We start from the raw sequence: 24281 nt of genomic DNA, 5'->3' as shown, positions 1-24281 counted from the left end.
ATAATGATATCTCAGCCTTGCTGTCAATGGGTATGAAAAATTCTGGTCAAAGTGGTTTCGTAAACCCCTTGCCTTCAAAAATCAGGTGCTGTGTTTACTCAGAGCAGTGAGGGGATATGAAGCAGTGCAAAAACCCACTGGGACATGGCTGGCCCTGTGAGGTGCTGGGGACAGCCTGATGGGAGGCTCCCTCCATGCCCAGCTGTGTTGGGGGCTGCTCAGGGGCAGGGGCTGAGCTGGTGTGCTGGTGCTCCAGGTCATAGTAAAATCTTTCACATCAAGTAAGGATTTGGGGTGATTTATGGGTAAATCATGCTTGTATCAGTGAGACTGTGCTGAAGCTGGGGCTAGGAATAAATTTTCCTTTAGGGAAAGACTGGCAGAGTATGGAAGCTTCTTTTTCTTCCTTCCCCCAATGCACAAGGCTTGGTCACAGCTTTGGCTCCCAGCAAATGTCTCAGCAAATGTCTTCCTGCTTTTGTAGGGACATTGGAAAGTCATGGGGTTTGTGGGTTCTGCAGTATCTTGGTTTTTGATGAAGGCCACTACTAGCATCACTGTCCTATGCAAAGATGATCCTGTAATGTGCAAGAGAGTTTTGGGAAGCACATTTTGACCTAGATGTGTAGGATCTGAGAAGGCAGGTGTCTTGTCTGAACTGAAGGTCTGTAGCATTATTTCTGGAGGGTGCAGGAAATGGGGTTTGAGGTCCCAAACAGTCCCTTTGAATAATCCTGTGTCCTTGAACTTTAGTGTTCTGTGATGTCTGCTGGATTCCCCACCAACAGAACATGACTGTGGGGCTTCCCCATTCTGCCCAGTGAAGAAGAGGTTAGAGATCTTGTGAAAGTGTAAGAAACAAAGGAGAAAGGAGAGAGGAAGCCATAACATAAAGAAATGGAGGATGGAGGTTCCCAAGAAGAGGCACAAGGCTTCCAAGTGGAGTTGTTACATTTGCACCTTCTTTTACTGACTGTTCCCTTTTGGTAAGTGACACACAGCTCCTAGAAGAGGTGTGCTGGCTGCACTAACAGTCCTGGCTGCTCTGGATACTGAGCAGCTGCAAACAAAGAAAATTGTGTAAAATTCATCAGCACGGGCCCTATCCAAATCCCAGTGACTTCAGGGAGTGCTAATCTGAACCCTGAAATCTGCTGGCAGGTTAGCTATCCCATGATCCCAAGATTATTTACGGAATTATCTCTTGAAAAAACAAATGAAAAGGCTTTGCTGGAAACTGGAGCAGTAGCATCCTGACAGAGGTGGATGGCACCCCCTCCTGCTGCAGCAGTGGGACCCCATCACCTCCTTTCCCTACCACTTCTTTATTTTACAAGAGTTGGCCAAAGCCTCCTCCAAAATGACTGGCCAATTTCCATGGCTGCTGGGCAGAGCAGGCACGAGCCAGGGTGTGTTTGCTCAGCTGAAGCCCCTCTGGCATGGCCTGGCCTCGCTGGCAAGCCCTGGCTGGAGGGAAGCAGGAGTGCACAAGGGAGAGCACATCCAGTTGGCAGTGCCTTCACCAGTAAGCCCACACAGCTTTTGCCTGCATGAGATTTTGGCAAGAGGAAATGATATTATTAGTCTGTCACTTTTACAAGCATTGAAATATATGGAGGAGGCGCAGATGTTAAAAAATAACCACCAAAGCAAACAAATACCCAAAGTTGAAAAACAAATAAACCACCCAAAAAGGAAGCCTCAGAGCCAAAGTGACTCCTCACCAGCTGCTGTCAGGCCCAGTTTCCCAGCAGTGGCCAGGGACACCCACAAGCCAGCGGTGGGGCAGGTGCTGCATCCCCTGCGTGGTGCACCATGGTGCCTTTTGTCTGTCCAGCAAAGGCAGCGCATTTCTCCATCCTGCTGCTGAGGGACATCACCATCTCCATCCCTAGTGAGGCACAGCCCAGTAAGGCAGGAAACACGGCGAAGTTTTGCTGGGGGTGGTGAGCTCAGGCTCAGAGCAGAGCCAGAGGAAGAGGCGGGTTGGGCAGATGGCAGGGATGTCCCCCGGGCCACTGCGGACGGGGTCTCCGTCAGCTGGGCGGGAGGTGGGCCAGGGAAGCAGCCTGCATGGACGTGGGGCAGCTGCGTGGTGCCATCCATGTGGCTTGTGCCTCCGTGGAGGGAGCCTTTCCCTCTGGCACTGAAACCAATCCAGGAGGGAGCCCCTGCACCGTGCCAGGTTTGCACTTCAAAAATGCTGGCAGGTAGGCTCTCCTTTCCAATTACATCATGTCACTGCCGCTCACCCCGGCTGTCTCTGGCCCTTGGGCAGGATCCAGCAGCAGCATGGTGGATGCTTTAAACCCTGGTGGATTTGCTCCCATCTCCTGATGCCCTCTGTCAGTCCTGCTTTGTTAAAAATGTATGGTTTTATGAATTGTTCGACTTGCCAGTGTTTTATGTTCTGTTTCTCATTCCCCTTCCGGTCTTCACCAGGTTTGGCCCTCTTGCTGGGATAAAGGGCCTGGGCACACACTCTCGGGGAATTAAAGCCTTCTCCCAGGGACCTGCACTCCCCAGAGACACGTGGGCCCCCTCCAGAGCTCTGACCCACCTCTGGGGATGCCTGTGCATGTGTATCATTTTGAAATAGAAGTGGAGAAGGTTTAAGTAAAAATCTCTGTTTTCCCCAACAGTGGGTGCAGGTACAGCAGAGGCAGGGCTGTGGCTGGGACGTGGATAGGGGCAGAAGGGCAGGAACTGGAGCTGAGGCAAAGGGACAGGGACTGGGGCAGAGAAATAGGGGCAAAAAGATAGGGGATGGGGCAGGTGTACAGGGACCAGGACATGGACAGGGCTAAAGGACAGGGGACAGAGCAGAGGGACAAAAGGATGGGAAAAGGCATAGAAGTAGAGGTATTTGTGTTGAGGCTGAGAGACAGGAACAAGGAAACAAGGAGGGAGCAGGATCAGGGACTCAGGTGTCAGGGTGGGGAGTAAGGGCTGGGACAGGGAAAGGAGCAGGGGCTGGGACCCGGGAGCAGAGCCAGGAGCAGAAGCTGGCTCCTGGACAGAAGGGCAGGGCCAGGGCAGGGACAGGGACCCGGCGGCAGACAAAGGGCGGGCAGCAGAGCCCAGCTCGCAGCCCCCGTGTCCGCGGCGGCAGCACCGCACACCGGCGCGCAGAGCGAGGAGCAGGAGGAGCGGGCGGCGGCGGAGGAGGAGGAGGAGGAGGAGGGGAGGGACCTTCCCCTCCCTCCCACCCCGGCACCGGGGGAAATAAATTATTCCCAGCCCTCGCGCTCCCAGCTCCGTGCCCCGCACCCCGGCAGCGGCAGGCGGGGACGGCGCAGCCTTGGTCGGGCGCGGAGGGGCCGCCCCTGCCCTGGCCGAGCTGCGCCCCGCGCCCCGCGCCCGCCTCCCCGGGAGCAGCCGCGGGCCCGGCGGGGGGCAGCGCCCGCCCCGTCCGGCCCGGCCCGCCCCGTCCCGCGGAGCGGAGCGGCGCCCGGCCCCGCCGTGCCCTGGATGCCCCAGCGGCGCCGGCGGCAGCAGCATGGAGCGGCGGCGGGGCGTCCCCGGGGGCTGGCCCTGCCTGCTGGCCGCCCTGGGTGCCCTGCTGGCGGCGGGCCGGGCGGCTGCTCCCCGCGCCCGCTTCTCGCCCTTCTTCTTCCTCTGCACCCACCACGGCGAGCTCGAGGGCGACGGCGAGCAGGGCGAGGTGCTGATCGCCCTGCACATCGCGGGCAACCCCGCCGCCTACGTGCCTGGCCAGGAGTACCACGGTAGGTGGCGGCGCCCGCCGCGCTCGGCGCTGCTCGGCCCCGAGTGTCCCGCGGGGAGGAAAGCGGGGGCAGAGCGGGCGCCCGGACGGGGACACACGCGGTCGTGTGCCGTGCCCCAGGGCAGCCCCGGTGCGGGGCTGGGCGGAGCAGCCCGTCCTGTCCGTGCGGGACCGTCCTCACCTGCCCCGGGCGCCGGGAGCGCCCCGTCCCAGCGCCGCGGCTCCCGCCAGGCGCAGCCCGGAGCGGAGGAAATTCCCAGTCCCCGCTCCTCAGCCGGCCCTGGGCCGGATCCAGAGCCTCGCAAGTTGCTGGCACTCTGTCCCTTTCCCACTCCAGCGGCTGTCGGAGCACCGAGCGCATCAGCCTGTCCTGGGGCGCTGCGCGGCGCCGCAGCCGGCGGCTGCCATCGGGGCCCGCCAGTGTCACCGCGAGTGTCACCGCGATGTGCCCGCTGAGGGCGCGGCGCTCGGCCAGCCTGTTGCTCCCTTGCAGGCGCCAGGGGCGACAGCCGGGGGTCAGGCACTCACAGGTAGCTTTGGAGATGGAAGCAAGTGCCCAGAATTAATAATAATAATAAAAAAAATCTACTTTTCGTAAGCGCCCAGGCGGAGGAGAATGAACATGAAAGAACAGGCAAAGTTGCTCACGGAGTGGTGTCTCTGTCTGGGGGCTGTACTGGGAGAGGGGCACAGCCCGGGGCTGAGCGGGGCCTCGCAGGCAGGTGCAGTTCTGTGGGAAGCTGCTTTGGGCTGCAGAGTGCCCCTGGAAACCAGCGCTGTGCCACATCTCCACTGCTCTGTGTAGAAAACTTCCATGTGGGAAACATTTTTTAATTCATAACGCTGGGAGACTGCTTAAGGCTATATTCGCTAATCCTTCTTCTTTCTTTTGTGTCTGTTTGGAGTTTGCAATGCTACAGAATAATAACAACTAATTCTGCAGTAGGCAAGTGGAATTCAGAGAAAATGACAATAAAGGTTTATTTCAAACACCTTGCTCAAAAGCAGACACTGTGTGATAGTCGCTGGCTAAAGATGGAATTAAACTTCTGACTTTGATATGTTCCAGCTCAAAATTTAAGTTTCAGGTAAATTATTGAATAATTGAGTTATGTGAAGAATCTAATTGAAATTTTTGCTGTAAAGACATAAACTCCAAACACATCAAATACTCATTTTCACACAGTATAAGGCATCCTGACGTTTTTGTCTGTGTGTAAGCTTTAACGGCATAGTTTTACCAGATTCATAGGAAACTTTTGATTTTGAAATACTACTGGCCTTTCTGAAAATCCACACATGTAAGTTTTATGACTTCAGCAGATGATTTTTTTTTCTTAGAACCTTAGATCTTACAGCCCATAATACACACTCAGGTTAGGTAAATTGCATTCAACCTGCTGAACCACAGATGTGCAGAAGGGAAAAAGAAGCTGGGATTTCCATTTTGCACTATTTTAAACGCTGGATTTTTAGAATTGCATTTCAACCACATAAATGACAGAATCGCCCATTTTCTCGCTGCTGCCTTTTCCCCCCAAGCCTTCAGCCCGTGTTTAAGCCTCTGCTGGTCTAGGATAGAGCCCTGTGGCGGGCAGGGCTGTCCTGGCGGTGAGCAGCAGGACAGAGGTTGTTTCTCCGGGGATGCTCTTCTGCAGCTCGCCCTTTCAAAAGGGTGTTTGGGTGTTGAAGCACCAGCCTGCGGAGCAGCCCTCCAGCTGCCGACCTTTCAGGGGGCCCAGGGTGGGTTTTCCGCCGCGGTTTTGCGTCTGACCGAGCAAAACGCGGCGTCTTTTAAATCTACCTCTGCGCCCCGCGGGGTTTCTCCCTGTCCGCTCGCTGGTTTTGCGGAGCTGCTGCTGCCCCGCTCGGGGAGCAGCTCGGGCATCGCGCCCGGAGCCGGGAATCGCTCGGGCATCGCTCGGGCATCGGTCGGGCACCGCTCAGGCATCGCCCCCGGAGCCGGGCATCCCTTGGGCATGGCTCAGGCATGGCTCAGGCATGGCTCGGGCATGGCTCGGGCATGGCTCGGGCATCTCTCGGGCATCGCCCCCGAGCCGCTGCTGCCCCGGCCGGGCTGCAGCCGGCGCTGCCGGGGCCAGCCTGTGCCCGGGGTGCAGCCCTGCCACTTGGGGTGCCTGTCAAAGCCAGAGCGCTCAGCAAGTGAAAAGAGATCGGGCGTGTTCAAAGCACAGAAGGAAGTCCACAAGGCGAACTCGAAAACGAACTTGTTTACACGGTGCAAGGTGTAGGTACGCTCCTAATTTGTGTCAAACTTGCAACGGTGATTTCTTTTCAAATCCGTGCATTGATTAAAAACCTACCCATGCCAAACCGTGTCAAGAAGCACTGTCTATTTGCTATGCACAGTGCAGCAGATATATTCTTACACAATTAATCACACTTAATCAGTTAGGTACTTTGAAATATGTATTTTAAAATATAACAATTACCAATGTTAAATATAGCACAAGAAAAATCAATCCCAGAGTATACAATCTGAAGAAATAATTTGAAGCAACACGGAATTTTATATAATACAGTTTAATGATGCTGGAAAATGCCAGTCTGTACTGATTGAGAATTTATCATGTAAAAATAAAACTTTAAAGGTATTCTTGCAGGGACACAGAGCAGGGGTTTTGATATGCTGCACAGAAGCACGGGACAAAGGGAGATTTACATATCTACAATGAAAACTCACCTGCTCAGAGAGTCTATTAAAATGCTCTGAATCTTTGCAAGTTCCAGTGAGGCCCTGTTTTAGTGGCCCTTCATTCTACAGGAACAGGTGCCAGCAGCATCCAAGAACATCGAGTTCAAAGAGGAGGGAATTGGATGAAACCATATGCCAAGGGCTGGATGAGAAAAAATTCTGATTAAAAAAATCAGCCGCTGACTTTCTGCTAATTTGTTTAGACATTTCCTTGGGCACTCAGAGGGGGAGTCAAACCACTGTGCAGCCAGTGGAGCTGTGACAGGGGCTCTCGGCCCTTTGCCCAAGTGTCCCTTGTGCTGCCCAGCACGACGGGAGAGGAGCAGCATGTGTTGCAGAAGACACTTGCCTGGGAAGCACAAGAGCTTCTGCAAGGGGCTTCTCTGGCACCCTGAATCTGGCATTTTATTTCCCTGTGCCTCTGAATTTCATAAGTAAAACAAAGGCAGTGATATTCCCTACTTATGCATAGTTAAATTAGATACATTAGGATTTAGCACTCCTCTCCAAATACTTTAAATTACTCCAGATTTGGCCCTACTCCTGCAAACAGTAAGTATTTAATCACTGATTGAATAGGGCCAGACCCACGCTGCATATAAATATGCTCTTTTATATAAGAGGACTGACTTGATACATCAGCAAACAATTTTATTACCTTTGGCAGACTTTTATTCCTTGAATTAGCTTATTTCAAATGTAATTAAGTCCTTGAGCTGGCAAAGCACTTATGGACTTGCTCAAATGCAAACTGACAAAGTGTGCACTGGTTAATGTAGGCACCTGCTCAGCTTCCTTCCAGCCAAGGGGTGGCTGCATGTTCAGGGAGCAGCATCAGGGCTTGCCTGGCTTGCTTGCAGCTTTCCTGGTAGATAGGGATGATCCTCTTTTGGTTTTCTCCTGGGTTTTCCTCTGTAATATGCAGAGTAGAATATAATTTCTTAGGGAAAAAAATCAAGCCAAAACCAGTACAAATTGAAAATTTTTATACATTTCTATTTGGGTTTATTTGCAAGCTGCAATTGATTTTTTTAATCCATGTCAATGTACCTTCAGTGCTGAGAGCATGTACCATGATTTACAGGCAGATAAGTACATTGGAACTGCATAAAGAAATAAGGATAAACTTGACTGAACATTGAGTCTTTAGTGACCTTAATCACAGAAAGATGAAAATGAACAGTCAGATTTGTGTGTTTAAAAAATACAAACGGATTATCTTTACACTGTATTTGTTCTTATCCCTAAAGATTTTTTTGCTGTCACTGCAAACAGTTCCTTTTTCCCAAGGTTTCAAATTTAGATCTTTTAAGAAAAACTTTTAACTGTTTTCCCATGATTGATGCTAAAAAACTCATCATTCTGCCCTTAAAATAGTTTTCTTTAGTGGGACTTGAGTTTCTATTTCACTCTCCATTGTTCCTTTTTTTTTCAAGAAAGGACTAACCTCAGTCCCCAAATGTTATCAGTTTCCATCTATGACTGCTACTATTCTTAGATATACTGTATATTGTCTAGAATGGTTGCTGTGATAGGTTGTAAAAAAATAGTTTTCAACTATTTTAAGTGGTATTTGTACACTCTTTCAGCACTGATAAAAAATTGTTTAAAGTCTATCCAATTCCACCTTTGTTACTAACCACTGTATTTTAGAAATACAGATTGTGACTTAGTACCTATTTTCATTAGGATTGCTTACATTTCTGATGGACATTTTCATTGTAAATTCTTGTTGTTCAGATCATTATTGAATAAAAACCTGTTTGAGTTTGATGCAAAGGAAGGGAAGAAAAAAACTCCTGCAATTTATGTAGTGCTGCTGCTTGAGGTATAATCAGGGTTGTAACTGAGTGGCAGAAACTCAGGCATAGATACTTTCTGTACCAGTTATGCTGAGGTGTAGAAGCTTTTAGTGGTCAGTAGAAGTGAATAATGCACAGGAAGTGATGTTAGTGCTGTGGTAACAGAGGAGCAGATTTGCGTCTCTGTTTTCAGCATCAGCCCAAGAACCAGGTCAGCTTCTTGAGTCTTTTGCAGGCTATTCCCTCAAAACCTTTCATCTCACCCACTCACACCCTCCTCTGATCTCTGGAAGAATGGAGACTTCCATCAGTTTCTGTTTAAAATTAAAGTGTGGCTCGTGGGAGTCCAGTTAGCTCCAGGGATTATTTTAGAGCTCTTCTCTTAAGGGACCTTTACATGAACAACCTGAGCCTGGCAATAGGTAGCAATGGAGAGGGAGTTGTTAGGAAAGGGGAAGAGCCTTGGTCTCTCCTCTGAGGTCCCCAGCAATATCTTGCAGCTGCATAAGGGTTTCATAGGACATAAAAATTTCACCTTGGGTCAGCATTTACTAAAAATGCCTCCATCCAGCAGAGCCTCCAGAGCGCACTCTGCTGTGCTGTATTTAGGATTTTCTTGCATGAAGTGAGCTTTGCAAAACGAAGGCTGATCTATGAGTACCGTGGCCTGTCTGAAAGTCTCAGATCTGAGCCTTACTTAGGATGTTATTGAGGCAGTATGAGTTTCTATGTCTTGATGTTGACCAATGCCTTGTCTATATTTCTGAAGCTCTTGTCTGGCCCCAAAGTTCATGTGGTGTGTGTTTGCAAATTTTAAAGAGTTGTGCTTTTAGGATCTTGTGACAAGAAACTGATGAAGAGTGCCAACCTTAAAAGAGAAAGGTAGGCAAGTTTGCAACTGACAGCCTCTTACAGACTGTGTTTTTCTAGGGAAGATGTTAAATTTCAACGGTTTTGGCTGTCATCACTAATTTGTGGGCATCAGAAGCACCAGCAGATGGCCCAGCCAAAGATGTAGTCAGGCAGGGATTGATGAAAGGAGGTAGAAGGTCCACAAAGGCCTAAATGAGCCTTTCTTGCAAATTTGCAGAAGAGATGTAATCTCCAGTTAAATCCTTTCTCCCCTCATCAGGGGGCTGCTCCCCCCTGCAAAGGAGACTTGATTGCCCCAAATAACAGAAATCAAAGCCAGCATGGCGTGCTGGCCTGACCCACATTAGGGAGGTGACATCTGACTGTGGGACAGACACGGCATTGTTGGTATTGGGGTCCGTGTAGGGTTAGGGTTAGCACTGGGGACATGAAAAGATGATCTCTGCCTCAGTGAGTTCACTGTCCAAGGCCTGGGGCTGCTGGGGGACTGGCATGTGTATGAACCTTGCTTATGGCACCCAGTCAAGGAATAAAAGAAACCTGTAAATGGTTAAAGGGTGCAAAAATACTGTTTCAGTGAGAGTGTTGCACATATTTTCTGATTTCTGAGAGAGAAAAATAGAGATATTTTCTAACATGAGTAATTTATCTGTGGAATTCATTGCCAAAATCTGTCCATGTAAACTGCTTTTAAGTAGAAATTTCTAACATGTATTTTTCTTATGAATAATTAATATTTGCAATTGCATATAAATATGTATATATATATGTACTGTTCATAATAATATAATATATATAATATTGTGTACATATAATATATACACTACGTATAGTGTATATGTATGTATGTGTGTATATATATATATATATATAACAAGAGATAAACCTTCAAGACCAAAGGTGACCAGTAAATGATTTATGAGTCTGTTACTTTGGCATGGTGGTGTGTAGGACATTTCTCCATTTCTCGCACTAAAAATTCCACCAAACATTTGTTAGTTCATTAGGTAGAACAGGGCGAGACTGTGAGGCTGGCATCATGTCTCATTTTCCTTATTATTGCCTTGATCTGGCTTTTGGAGACCACTTCTTTTGAAATTCTATAGCTTTTTATGGTGGTGCAATACTAGGGTATTTGCATATTGACTGGTTGAAGTATGGTTTTCAATCTGATAATAGCTGTGGTGAGGCAGCTGGGATGGCTTCAGATGCAACCTTTATTTGCATTGTGTGTCTCATGCCCTCCAGCTGTGGTTTAGATTTGTCATGAGTGTTTGCTGCATGGAGAGGGAAGGAAATGGCACTGTCTTACCTCAGAATAAGCAACCTTTCATACCAGCCCTTGTTATGAGAATTTCAATAGTCTCTGATGAAAGGTTCAGTCTTTCTAACATGCTTCCTTTCTTTGTCTTAACATTTCCTGCCTTTTCATTGGGCATGAAAGGTGCACAGAGTGCAATGTGTGTCTGGAATGTTTGTGTAATTCCCACCTTTTTTTCCCCCACCAGCTGGGACTCACCTCTGGGACAAACACAGGACAAACCCTGTAAGTGCAATCTGTGATGTCTGTCAAAGCACACTAGCAGATTGCATGGGGAAAGACCTTCCTAGGCTGTCCAGACGATGCCTTCTTGTTAGGCTGGTAGTCTTCCTCCCTTCCTCCTTCCCTTAGGTCTGTCCTGGAAACCGAAGGCCATAGCATGTGTCACACAGTTCCTGCTGGGCTCTGCCAATGGACAGTGGCATCATGGAGACAAAGATCTGTCAGGTCCCTGCCCACAGGACCTTCTCCAGGTCCCTTCAGTGCTCAGATGTGTCCCACATCTTACTCTTTTCCCTAAAGGAAGAGAAGGGTCAAGGGAGTGGGTTTTTGTTTTGTTTTAATGTATCTGTCACTAAACCTTTGCTTTAAATAAGAGCATGCTGGAAGTGTGCATATCCCGCATGGAGAGGGAGTTCTGGGCTTTGTGGGGGCATTAGGGTTTGTACCTGTTTATTCTACAGTCCAGGATCAGGCATTACTCTGTCCCCATGCAGCTGGAGAGGTCTTGTCTGGGGCTGGAGATGGGAGCCATGGCCAGGCACAGAGCCACAGGCTCCTTGCCATTGTGCCCTGCAACCATCTGGAGTGGCTGCTGCCTCCGTGGCATCAGTGTTTCCTGGGCAGCTGGGCTCAGCTTAGCTCCAGGCTGAGGCACCTGTGGGCTTGGTCTGTGTCTCAGCAGCCTCAGCATCACCTGCGTCACTCCGGGCTCCCTGCACTGTGGTTGTTGGCTCCTCTTCCTTGTCCTGCTGCTGCCAGCAGGAATTTCTGTTTGGGCATGCTGTGTGGTTCTTGCTGGTAGAGATCTCCCCAAGGCTCCTCTCTGTCCACCCAAGGGGGATCCTTGTTCTTCCCACGGAATCAGGACATTACTGACTGCTACCTTTTAGTGTTTCCTCATGACCTATTGTAAACAATGGTTTTTATGTGAACATCTCAGTCAAGAAAGCAGGATGTGTCCTGGGGGACTGGACATGAGTGACTTGTGAAAGTTGCTGGGGCGCAGGAAGAGAGTTCAGGCACTTTCCCAAAGGCTTTTATACCAAAATTAAGATGGTTACAGTCTTTATAACAACCCTCTTGCCATATTTTTCCATCCTGGGAACAAAACAGAAGTGGCTGTTCCCTGCTCCTCTCTAGCACTTTGATATTAATGTTGGTTGTGAGAGTTTCACAAGCATCTCCTTGGGAAGGGAAATCAATGGCACTTTTCCAGACTGTGTCTATTGAAGTTCAACCTGCAGGAGCCCTGAGTCTGACAGCAGACAAGGAATCCATCTCCCTTCAAGTGCAAGCTTTACCTTACACTACCCTGTCTTACATTCTGCCTCTCCCCACTTTCTTTCAAACTTCTACACCGACCTTCCTAAAATTTTGTGTGCTGCAGGTTTCTCTCTGTGCTGTGCAAGTGCTTCAGTGCATGCCCAAGTTCTGTCCCAGTTCCCCGTGTTTGGGGTGACAAACATCCCAGTGTGTCCAGCCCTGCAGTGGCACCAGTGCTCCCCACAGAGCCTCTGAGGGGATACTCTGCTGCCAGGAGGGTGTCCCTGCCTGGGGACAGCCTGTCCCCAGCTCCTTGCTGAAGGGCTGGTGCCAGCAGGGGAGCATCAGATGGGTGGTGGCCCTGCATGCCTTCACCCCCTTCACCGCCTCCCCTCTGTCTTTCTTCCTGCTCAGAGGGAGCAGCTCCAAGGCAGAGTATTTGACTGAGATGCCCAGAGTAAGATTTTGTTTAGTTTTGCTAGATGAGAGGCGTTATTATTAAACTCAGCCTTCTGGATGTTTGGGTTGACTGGGTGCTGGACATATTTGTGAAGCCAGGTGTAAAACTATTGCTGTGTCTCTCCTGGAGCAGAAGCCTTGGGGTGTGCAGCCATGCAGGGTAGCTGCTGTTCTCTCTCCTTGCTTTTGCAAGATGCAGCAGAGGGGGAACTGGAGTGTCCTTGGTCTTATGCAGCAGGGTGAGCATTTTATTTGTCAGAGATGGGGCTGAAGGTCTCTGTGTGTTTCCCAGAATGGCTTCGACTCACACGCATGGGTTTGTGACTGCTTGTTTCCCACAGGAGACAGGGCCATGCTCATTGGTCTGAGGGAGCTGAGCTATAAACCAGACTGAGGGGAAATGCTAAGAGCTCTTGCATCATGCTTAGCAAAATTTTGATTGTCTCAGATTAGACAGTTATTTATTCCTCCCCACTTGAAGGGCAGATTGTAAATAAACAGGTATGGCCCAAGAGAGCTGAGACAAGAAAAGGGTCTGCCTGCCAGCCCAAGCTCCAGCTGTGTTTGTGTCTCCTACTGTCCCCTTCACCATTCCTTGCTGCTGTGGATGGCTGGATGCTGGCACCTATCCCATGTCCCCTTCCAGAGCCTGGCTGCAGTGTGTCTGTACACTGAGAGGTCCAGCTGGTGAAAAGCACACAGAATAAGGGACTTCACTGTTTCCCTCTTTCCAGCTCTTCAGTGTGATTTTTGAGAGTGCAGTTAGATAATCAAAAGTTGGCAAAGAAAAAAGCCAAATTTTCCTCTGTACAGGGAAATCCATCAAGCAAGCTCCTTTTCATGAACAGGCATGCATCCAGAAGCAAATGCTGCTTTCCCTTCCTCATCCTGCTGCATCCTGCCCCATCTTGGATTTGAAGGGATTTTCATATTGGTTGTCCACAAGTGGCATATGTAAATTTCTCCTTGGGAATGTGTGGGGGGATAGTGAAAGTTGACTGTCTGCCTGTGTGCACATGATAATGAAGAAGAGGGAAGGAAATGGGAAAAGAGAAAGAACACAACACTTGCTGCCCAGAAGACTTGAAATCTGGGAGTATTTTTCTCTATGGCTGTGAGGTAGTTTGTGGTCATGTCATTCAACAATTCTGGTAGAATATTCATAAATGAGATAGGAGGATGCAGAAAATCAGCTTTCCTGGGCAGGAGGCCTGTGCTCTTCCAGGAAAATGATTCATGGAAGAGCTCTGTCTTCCCATGTGGATCCTGCGTGGGGGAGCTCTTCCTGTGCTAGAAATGTAAGTGATGGGTGGGTGATCAGCCTTTTTAACATCTGAAAACAGCGGTGTGACCCTCTGTGGCCTCTCTTCAGTCAGGCCCTGGGATGTGAGAAGTCATTCATCATCACGGGGCTTGGCAAGGTCTCTGCCATTTGCCTTCCACTGTTCCCACTGCTCTCCAGGACAATACAATGCATAGGAAAGAACAAGAAATATAGATAATATTTATCTTTCTGGCTAAACAAGCTGTGGTTTCCAGCACACAATAACCTTCCAGTGTTCCTATCTTGCAGGGGAAATGCATCCTTAGAAAAAAACAACAGTCCTTCCAGAATTAGACACATTCATCTGGACATTGGATGAAATGATTGTTATAGCAAGAACTGCAGAGAAGCAAAAAAGCCGAACTGGTGAAGGCAAAGGTCCTGGTTTAACAAACTGTTGTCCAGCCTTGCAGTGCAGCAGTTTGTGGGTATGCCAGGTGTCAAAATCAAAGAATCAATATTTAAAAGTGCTTAAAAAATTAGTTCCTAGATGTTTGGAAAAAAGAATCCCTGGCTGGAGTTCAGTGTTGAGCATTTTTGTTCAACAATTGCAACAATTCTTCTGACTCTGGCCCAAACCAAGTGTATTCTTCAGAACCTCATTCAGATTACTACAAAGATCCAAAACCTCTGGCAAATTTTTTTATGTTTTCCAAGTATTATAGTTCATTTGTTGATGGCTGATATCTTGTCAGATAGTTTTTCAAGCTGATATTATTCTTGCATGAGGAATTCGAAGCACAAACACAGGCTGGGTGGAGAATAGATTGGGAGCAGCCCTGAGGAGAAGGACTGGGGGATGCTGGTGGATGAGAAGCTGGATGTGAGCTGGCCATGTGTGTTCACAGCCCAGAAATCCAAACGTGTCCTGGGCTGCATCCAAAGCAGCCCAGTGGTCAGCAGGGTGAGGGAGGGGATTCTGCCCCTCTGCTCCACTCTCACAAGATCCCACCTGAGTTCTGCATCCAGATCTGGGGTTCACAACATAGGAAGGACTTGAACCTGTTGCAGTGAGTCCAGAGAAGGTCCATGGAGATGATCAGGGAGTTGGAGCACCTCTCCTGGGAAGATAGGCTGAGAAAAATGGGGCTGTTCAGCCCAGGGAAGATAAGGCTCTGAGGAGACCTCAGAGCAGATTTCCAGTGTCCACAGGTGGCCAGCAAGAGAGCTGGAGAGGGATTTTCACAAAGCCATGTAGTGACAGGAGAAGGTGGAATGGCTTCAAACTGAAAGAGGGCAGGTTTAGATTAGATACTAAGAAGAAGTTATTTGCTGTGAGGGTGCTGAAACACTGAACAGGTTGTCCATGGAAATTGTGGATGTCCCATCCCTAGAAGCACTCAAGGCCGGGTTGGATGGGGCTTTGAGCAGTCTGGGCTAGTGGAAGGTGCCCCTGCCCATGGCAGGGGCATTGAAACCAGGTGATATGTAAGGTCCCTTCCAAGCAAAACTCTTCTATGATTCCCTAAATTTATTTAGTTGGAATTTCCATGTCCATCATTAATTAATTTGTCATCTGATTTTGTCAAAGACAAAAACTGATAATGTACTTGAATAGAATTTGGTAAGATTTTTAATGGAAAATGGGGAGAAGTGAAATATTTGAAATATATTACTGTTATTTTCAAATTATAGTTCTTATTTTTGTTTTGGAAAGGTATATTAATTGTGAAACTGACTGGAAAAAAAAGAAGTTACATGCATAATCAGAAAATGGAATGAGACTTTTCTGCTTGAACAAAAGTCTTTATCTAATTTTTTTAGGTTCATTGAAGATTTTCATATTGACCTAACTGATATTTTAATTTATTTTTTTGTGCCAGATCCTGCAGTACTTCTTTTATGGTGGCCCAAGCTGATCTCTTTTCCTTTCTTTTTCTTTTCATTTTGGTCACTGAACCAAAAATCAAACAGTTCTACTTCTGACAAGTTGACCATTTAATTTCCGGCCACTGCACAGATCTGATTCAGACCCCTCTCCTTGTGTTTGTTCCCAAAATAAATTGCAGAATCATAATTCACTCTTTAAGGTGGAGAAGGGCAGTTGGTAACAATACTAACATTTCCAAGGTAACAAACTCGTGTTTTCTGTAATGATGCCTCTGGTTGCTGTGTGGCTACTAATGTGTAAGTTGACTACATTTTCCTTTACATCTAGTAATTTTTCAGTTCTCTTTTTCAGCAGAAATCTTTTCTGTGCTGCAGTGTTTTGAAAAAAGGCTTAGAAGAGATCTCTCACTTGCCTTCTTCTGCAGCAGTGTAATGTCTTAAAGGGTACTTCTGCTTCTGATCTGGAAAACCTGTTGCAGGACATGTACAGAATTGTGGTTCATTGAACTAGACAAAGGGACATTCAAGTCTTTAAAATTATCTGTTTTCTTCACAGAATAATATTTACAGCTTGTCCACCTCAAACAGAAATGAACTGCTGAGAGCAGATGTAGAAAATGCGTTTGAGACATGCGGGTTTATTTCCTTCAGGGAAGTGATCCCTGTGTTCTTTATTGCCCTGCTTTTCCTTCAACATGTAGTTAATGCAGTTGTGAAGTACAAAGGAGTTTCAGCAGAGCTGTGATGTTTGCAGAATTTGCCTCAGCCAGCAGAGATGAAAAGGTGTGGGTTTGGCTGGAGCTGGCAGCACTGGTCCCTCCCCAGCCTCAGGCAGCCCGGATTACTCTGTGGACCTTTTCACTCAAAGAGATGTAAGTTTTGTTTCCTCAAGTGGTAGCAGATGTTAGGGAGCCTTTATGCTACTCATCACTGACAGAACACCAATGCCATGGCATCTGGCTGTTTTCTTTGTACAAATGGTGTTTTCAAACTCTAAACTGTCTTTGAGCAGTGGTGGTGATGGATTACATGCTGACTACTCTTCTTCTGGGACCTTACCCAAAACCCCAATGAACAACTCCCCCCCAAGTGCCCTTTGCCCAGTTAGTGAGATTACAGTAGAGAGCAAATCCTCCTACTAATTGCAATATTTTCCATTTGAGAAAGCACATTGTAAAATTAATAACATTACAATATTTCTTTTGATTGCATTTCACTAACTGCTAAGAAACACTAGTGAGTGACTTGCACTGTAACTAGTGACCTTTCATTCCAGATTTACAAAGCCTGGACTTTTTGCAGTTACCAAGTATTTTCTACATACAAACAGTCAGAAACAGGAAACCTTTTTGGTTCTAATTGATGTATTTTATCTAGAGCATGTAGATTTTTCACGAGGCGCAGAACTCATACAGATGCTAGTAAGCATAATACCTCAAATCTTCAGAATGGTCAAATTGTTGACAAACCAAAATTGCTTGTTCTGTCTTGGAGTGTGCCAACTTTTAGCACTTCAGGGAGGTGAGGACTGTCACCACCAGGGAAGAGGATCAGTGCCAGCAAAGCCCACAACTCCTTGATGCATCCTGCAATATGAGTGATGCATTGCAAAATCTTTGGACAGGGGGACAAGATTTAACCCTGCTCTCTTCTTGAAGATTTTCCTAACTTACTCCTTGTGGAGAACATCTGGATGGCAGTTTCCATCCCTTTTGGGGTAGTGCTGCACTGGGGCAAGGCTGACTGTGGCATCCAGGTGCAGGCAGGTGAGGCAGAAGAGATGACCACATGTGAGGGAGCAGTCAGATTTTCAGTTTACCCAGTTTTCCCCCCTCTTCTCTCCTTTTTCATAATGCTGGGCTCATTGCTCAGGGATTTGCCATCCACAGCTTCCACATAGTGACTTCCCCCCACACTGCTGGGCAGATGTGTCGATGGGAAAAACATTCGCTGGTCAAATGATCTGGAAGAGGTTCCAGCTGCATGCCAGCTCAGTTCTCATCCCTTCTGCTGAATTTAACATGTGTTTGTTATGGTTAGCATGCAGAGTGCTTCTAATTTGTTTGAATTAGAGGGGAATCATCCTCTTTGTGCTTTTTTTACATCAAGAACATTATGCTCTGGTATTAAGAGAGATTGATGCCTTTGTAATTAACCAGGCCAGAATTTGATGGACCTTTTAATTGTGGGTTTTACTTATGAGTATCTTATATAGGTATTTACCTTTAAGACAAACTGGGAATGAAGATAATAACACGTTACATTTTCTCCATTATTTTTGATTAATTTGGAAATTTTTAGGTATAATTAAATTATAATAATACATTTCTTTTAATTATACACATAAGAGCATGTTCTGTGATATTCTTTGTTAATGCCTATCTATTTAACTCTTTCTTGAGCTTTTCTGTTGCAGGCAATCAGGTTGCTGCTAGGATGAATAGCTACATTTTGGGTGGCTAAACATTTAATGTGCTCTTCAGAATCAGAGGAGGTGCCACAAGGAAATATATGTGAGAGACCTTAATATGTATTTCGGGGACCTGGGTCTATTGCAGCTATTTATTATGTTTAATGTGTGCATCATGGCAGCCTAATGCAATGCCTGTCATGTGCCAAAAGATAGCTCTGCTGTCTGCTGTTTTATAATCCCCCTGTAATATCTCCCAGAAAGACCATGTTTCAGTGGCTTAGATCTGGCTCAGGCTTTGTATTGGTGGGGGCACTTTTTATGTGGTACAAAGCTGGTAGTATATTGGGCAGGAATTAGGAATTACTAGGAAATCTTCCAGTTCTACTGAAAGAATAGAAAAAGAAAAAAAAAAGTCAAAACAACACCCCCCCCCCAAAAAAAAAGAAACCAAAACAAAAAAACAAAAAAAACCCCCAAAACCCCCAAAACAAAACAAAAAAAAAAAAACCCACCAAAATAAACAAACAAACCAACCCCAATGTGTCCTGGGATTTGTTTAAATATAAACTTCCTTAAATTTGTACCCAGGGGCTCAGGGTCATTTTTACTTTCCAAGAACACAAAACTTTGGAAGGATGCAAAGATAGCTCAAGTTTTTGTGACCTATTCACTCTATGAATACCTTTTGTTGAATTTGTAGCCTGTGCTACTTAACAAGCTACAAACTGGAACCTTTTCTTATGAGAAATGGAAGAAGAAAGAAACGTTTCTCCAACTTACAGAAGGGTTTTTACATATTAACTATAAATATATTGCAACTGAATGCTTTTAAATTAAATAAAGCCTCTTGCTGTCTCTGCAGAAATAAATTGGGCAAAGGGATTTATCCAGGGTATTTCAGTGAGATGAATGGAGAGATATGTCCATCACCACTAACGTGATGGTTATTCCTTCTAAATATAAACTGATAATATTATATATTAAAGGCTTGATTATACCGTTAAGAAGATTAGTACATTTAAACAGAAAATAAAGGCTTATGTGCCCTAAATGTGAAACTAAAAGGAGAGGGTTTTATATATGGCACTATCACAACATTCAGTACTTTTGAACAAGGTGTTTTCCCCTTGGTAAATACCTGTAAGGAATAATCACTGCATGCTGCCTCTGGGAATAGGTGAGATGCCTTAAGTCTAATCTCTTTCAAAGTGGTAATTTAAATATATGCAGGTATTAATCTTGGCCTGTTTGGGGGTATTTATTGAAGTAAGCATAATGATGGCATGTGATCATATCCACAAGGTCAGTTTTCTGTCTCATCTGTTTTATGTAAGTGTTTGGGATATCTTTTAATTGCAGAAACTGTGGCAAAGCTATAAAAAATACGTGTCAGAAGGGGAAAAAGGATTGATGATGTCTCTGTGATATTTCTCTGAACCAGATCTATGAATTTAAAATATTTAACACATATTAAAGATTTCATCGTCTTTTAATATTGTGCTTGACTTACACAGCACTGTCTCTAAGGACATTGTATCTGAATCTTCTGACGGTATTGAATTTATGACATTGAATTTAAGACTTTTGTGCTCATGTCATGAAGCTTGTTAGGTAGTGTTTAACATGTCTTCTTTTTAATTTTTTTTTTTTTTAAATTCTTGTTCTTTATAATGTAGTAGTTTTTCTCAGTGAAAGATTTATAGTGCTGATGGGGAAGACTTGCAGTTATCTCCTGATAGATAGCACTCCTTGATTTCCTTTTATACTTCTCTCAAATTAGATATTCTGCACCTTAATCACAACATCATCTTAGTTACTTTATCTTTTAAGAGTAAAAGCACTGCAATTATAAATTAACTTAGAAATATCATCAGATCTTCTGCCTCAGGGCTTGTCTTTGTTTCTGACTCAAGCATTGCTCCATGGTCAAGTCCTGTCCAGAGACAAAAGCTGCTTAATTGAACCCAGGGGGGGCTGCAGTTTGATGGGCTGCTGCGTCTGGAGGCAGAGCTGGAGCTGCTGCTCACCACTGCCCTGTTTCCCTGGGGCTGGACACAGCCTGTGCCTGCACCAGGGCTGCCAGAAAACATGCAGGCACCCAAGGTGCTGTGGGGGTCAGAGTTAAACACCTGCACTTCAGAGGCCAAATCGTGGAGTTATGGACTGCCAGGTGTGTTGCCCTCCAGGTCTGTGGCTTTTCCCCCCGTTTGTTGCTCGGGACCCCATTGGAGCAGTCCCAGCCCCCTGAGCCCCTCTGGCTGCTGGCAGCACACCCCCTGCCCAGCACTGGCAGTGCTTGCACTGGAAGGGGATGTCAGGTCTGGCCTGGGCTGAGATCCTTGGAATTTTCTGCCCTACTTCCCCATGGGCTGGCTGGTGCCAAGGGGAAGGGCTGCCTGCCCCCTCCTGTCCCTCGGGACAGCTTTTCCTGTCTGTTTTTGAGGCTGGGAGCTGAGCATAGAGCTGGCCCTTTCTGGGGCTGTCTATGCTTTTTGTGCTGCCTGTTGGAACTCTTCAAATCCATATTCTCTGAAATACTAAAATCTCCTGAACTTCAGTAGCTTTTACATCCCTGCAAGAGCTGCCATCCTTTAAACACCTGAACTTCCCTTTACTCACAGTGGTTGTTGGTACCATTGCATACTAATGTCCCAAATATCAAAATGTCCCTGTATGTATTTTTTGCCTCTGTTGCTTTGGTGTTGTTATCATTGGCATAACAAGACATTGTAGACCAATAAGCTAAATAAATGTTGTTTACACTGCTGTGGTGTGGTTGCCTTTTCTGCATGCTCATCCTTGCAAATCAATATGTTTCTCCCTGAAGAAAATTATGGGCACTCTCCTAGGGTACTGTCAGTACACTGTCTGTCCTCCTCCCTTTGGAATGTGTTGGTTAATGTTGGTTAATCAAATGTCACAGGGATACAAGTCTCAAAGATGTGAAAGATATGAAAGCTTGATGGTGATTGGTGGCCAGCAGAGCAAAAGGACCCAGGGTCATGCCATCACTAAAAGTGAAGGCAGGTGAGCTCAGCTATTTATTAGCCCTAGGAGAACACAGAGAGAGAGAGAGAGGGGATGTCCCAGGCACAGAAACTCTTTAGTAAGACTCTGCTGTGCCCTACAGACACTGGGGAATGCTGCCATGAGGGACTGATCCCCACTGAGAACAGCTGAAAATGAAAACCACCCTCGAGCCACAGGGTGCTGGGCAGCAGGGCATGGCTGTCCCGGGGCTTGCTCCATGGTCAGCAGGGCCTGGGGAACGTGGGGCCCTGTCCTGGGGGAGCAGAGGGTGGCAGTGATGGGGAGAGAGGCCTCTCCACTGGGGTGGGCACGGGTGGGGGTCCCCAGGGCAACAGGGACACCCCAGCACCCGGCAGCCTCAGCTCCCACCAAGGCCCATAGGAGCAGCAGTGGGGTTTGGGTTTCTAGTCACACACAGAAAATAATTTGTTGTCCTGGATGCATAACCAGTTCTTCTGGTGACCATCAGAGGTCAGTGGCTTTTAAGCCAAAGGTTGATCTAGTCCCTGAAGTTTTTCTTCATCTCCTGAAAAGATGGAGCTTTCTGTAGAGGGAAGCTGCAAAGAAAGAGCATAGGGATCCCTGTGGGAATAAATTCTCAGAAGAAGCAGGATGAAGGCAATAACACAAAGCTTTTGAAGACCTGTAGGGCTGGACTGCAGTGGTGTGAGCTGGGTGGAAGGTGGCACTTGTTTGTCCCCTTGCCTGGAGCTAGCCCTGGGGTAAAGCCCTTCTCAGGCACCAGCCCTGGCAGAGAACACTTCAGGGCCAGGTACAGTGGGACGTGGGAGAACCTCAGCCATAAACAGGCTTCTTTGTTACCTTCAGTGAGATTTATTGTTATTAGCAAAGCTCTTCCCATGAGATCTTAATTTTTGTGCTGTGCCCTGTGCAAGTGTGCTTAAATATTAGATGATTTATTTCTGTATTTTCACTTGTCCTCCATGGGAATGACAAGGAGTTTAATGTACTACAGAAAATCCTCTGAGATCTTCAAATTAGAAGAGCTCTAATGGAATAGGGTCCCTTTTTTAAGCATAAAATGATGTGTTTGTGATTATAATTGATTATATCCTCATGAATCCCATGAGTTAAATAAAGTGAATCAGGTAAACAAAGTATTTTGTCTTGCTCAAATGCATGGTTGCAAAAACAAGAATAAAACACATCTGTAACATAATTAATTTGAATTTGTTTTATCAAAAAGAAACATTTTTACTGAAATGGCAATATTTTAATTTTGTGCATCATCATGGGATCACTTTAAATTAAATTAAATTAAATTTAATTTAATTTAGTTTCTGTATGATATTTGCATTTGGGTCATGTTCTGTGGAAATGAGATCATTATTCCATTGGGTGAAATGTTACCAAAATGGTCCTGGTGAGTGGAGAATTTGGCCTTGAATTCATTCTAAAGCAATCGCAACAGAATATTTTTAGATAAAGGCAGTGATGCCAGAGAAACATGCCAACTTAGGTAATATTTAATACTTGAAGTCCAATGCTGATCAAGACACCACTTTCCAATTTCTCTTCCTGCAATCTGCCTGCCCTCTGCCATGCACTGGTGTGTGATTAATTGACTGACACGAAGTCTGTTATTTACATTGCAGATATATTGTAAGTAGACTCCAGGTGAAGCTCACAGCATGCTGCATATTTACTGCCATATGTTCAGGAGGTTGTGAACAGAGAAAAGTAAGCCTAAAGCCAGAGGAGGTATTAGAGGACACAATAGAAAAGCTAATTATAAAAGCCTTCAAAAGCAGTCCCTGCTTCACCGTTTGATGTCCCAATACGTAATTACAGAGAACTAGGAAATAAGGGAAGATAATAAAAGGAAGATAAAAAAGGGAAGATATAAAAACCAGGGCATGCTAGTTTGTGGGAGAAGAGGAAAACAGAGCTCCCAGTGTATTTCTCCTTTAGCTGTGGGAAATGAGGAGGGCTGTGAAAGGAAGGTGGAGGGGCAGGTGTCCTGGGTGGCATAGGCAGGGGAGGTGTGAGCTCAGGGGGAATGGGCAAACTTTGTCCGTGCTGCTTTTGGGTGTAAACTGGTGTTTCACCCTCCTGAGGGGGCTTTGCACCAGGTGGGATGGCCAGAAAGGGAGTGCTGGGGCTGGCAGCTGTACCATCCCCATTGGCAAGCAGTAATTTGTTCCCTTTAAGCAAGGACAGCATGGGAGGAAATCACCCCACAGGATGCTGCCCTTGTTTGGAAGCCCATTATGGGCTGCCTGTGCAAGTAGAAAATCTTGCTCTGCATCTGTTACTGTGCCCCCTACTAATGTATGTATTTTCCTTGCTATTTATATCACTTCTGAGTTGGGCTTCCACTATGAGGGTCACAGTGTGTCTCCTTTCACAGAGTGGCTGGTAAGTGTAGTTTAGTGAGGGTTATAAAATTTGATAAAATAGAAGAAAACATGTGTCTGAATCCTAGCTTTAAATCTCCATGTATGGTAGCAGATCAGTATTTCTGAGGAAAACAAAGGTGCTGCCCTGCATTTCCATGAGCTACACATGTAGTGGGGAGCTGGGGGTCAGGACACTCTCGGGCACATGAAGCAGCTTCTGGCTGGCTGATGCAGGAAGGTGCAGGCAATGTGGGGGGCTGGAAATGACAGCTCTAATTTTGCTCTGGGCCTTGAGGGAGAATGTCTTCACTCATGCCTCAAAGGGCCTCCCCAACACACAGCTCAATTATTTGGATGGTAAGCTGATTAGAGGATTTGAAACCAATCATCCAAAAATGGTTGATGCCAGCCTCCAGCTGACACATCAACTTACTCTAAGGGAGGGCAGAGATGAGACACATTCAAATGATGATTTTGTAGAAGGGTTTCAAACACCTCCAGAAGGGTGTTGTAGTGAGCAGGGAGAGCAAGTGGCTCTTTAACTTTCCTTTGTGCCTGTTCTGGTTGGCACTGGAGGTTTGCGTGATGCCACATGGTGCTCATGTGCTGCTTTGGCTCCATGGGCTCCATCCTGGTATCCCAGCTGGGCTCCATGGGCTCCCCAGGGCTCCATCCTGGCATCCCAGCTGGGCTCCATGGGCACAGGGCTCCCCAGGGCTCCATCCTGGCATCCCAGCTGGGCTCCATGGGCACAGGGCTCCCCAGGGCTCCATCCTGGCATTCCAGCTGGGCTCCATGGGCTCCCCAGGGCTCCATCCTGGCATCCCAGCTGGGCTCCATGGGCACAGGGCTCCCCAGGGCTCCATCCTGGCATCCCAGCTGGGCTCCATGGGCACAGGGCTCCCCAGGGCTCCATCCTGGCATTCCAGCTGGGCTCCATG

The 24281-nt window shown here is 46.7% G+C and overlaps 1 protein-coding gene across 2 annotated transcripts in view; it reads left to right on the top strand.

Moving 5' to 3' along the window:
• Nucleotides 1-3255: 3255 nt before the first annotated feature.
• Nucleotides 3256-24281, top strand: part of RELN (reelin) — a 275939-nt gene continuing 254913 nt past the window's right edge. For both annotated transcript variants that reach the window (XM_064421959.1, XM_064421958.1), the window contains exon 1: nt 3256-3728. In XM_064421959.1, the coding sequence (XP_064278029.1) occupies nt 3500-3728 (229 nt within the window). In that variant the 5' untranslated portion in view covers nt 3256-3499. The remainder of the gene's footprint in view (nt 3729-24281) is intronic.

The sequence above is a fragment of the Passer domesticus genome, chromosome 5, assembly GCF_036417665.1.
Source record: "Passer domesticus isolate bPasDom1 chromosome 5, bPasDom1.hap1, whole genome shotgun sequence".
Classification (NCBI taxonomy): Eukaryota; Metazoa; Chordata; class Aves; order Passeriformes; family Passeridae; genus Passer; species Passer domesticus.
The sequence above is the reverse complement of the archived record's forward strand: the minus strand, read 5'-3'. Positions and strand labels throughout refer to the sequence as shown.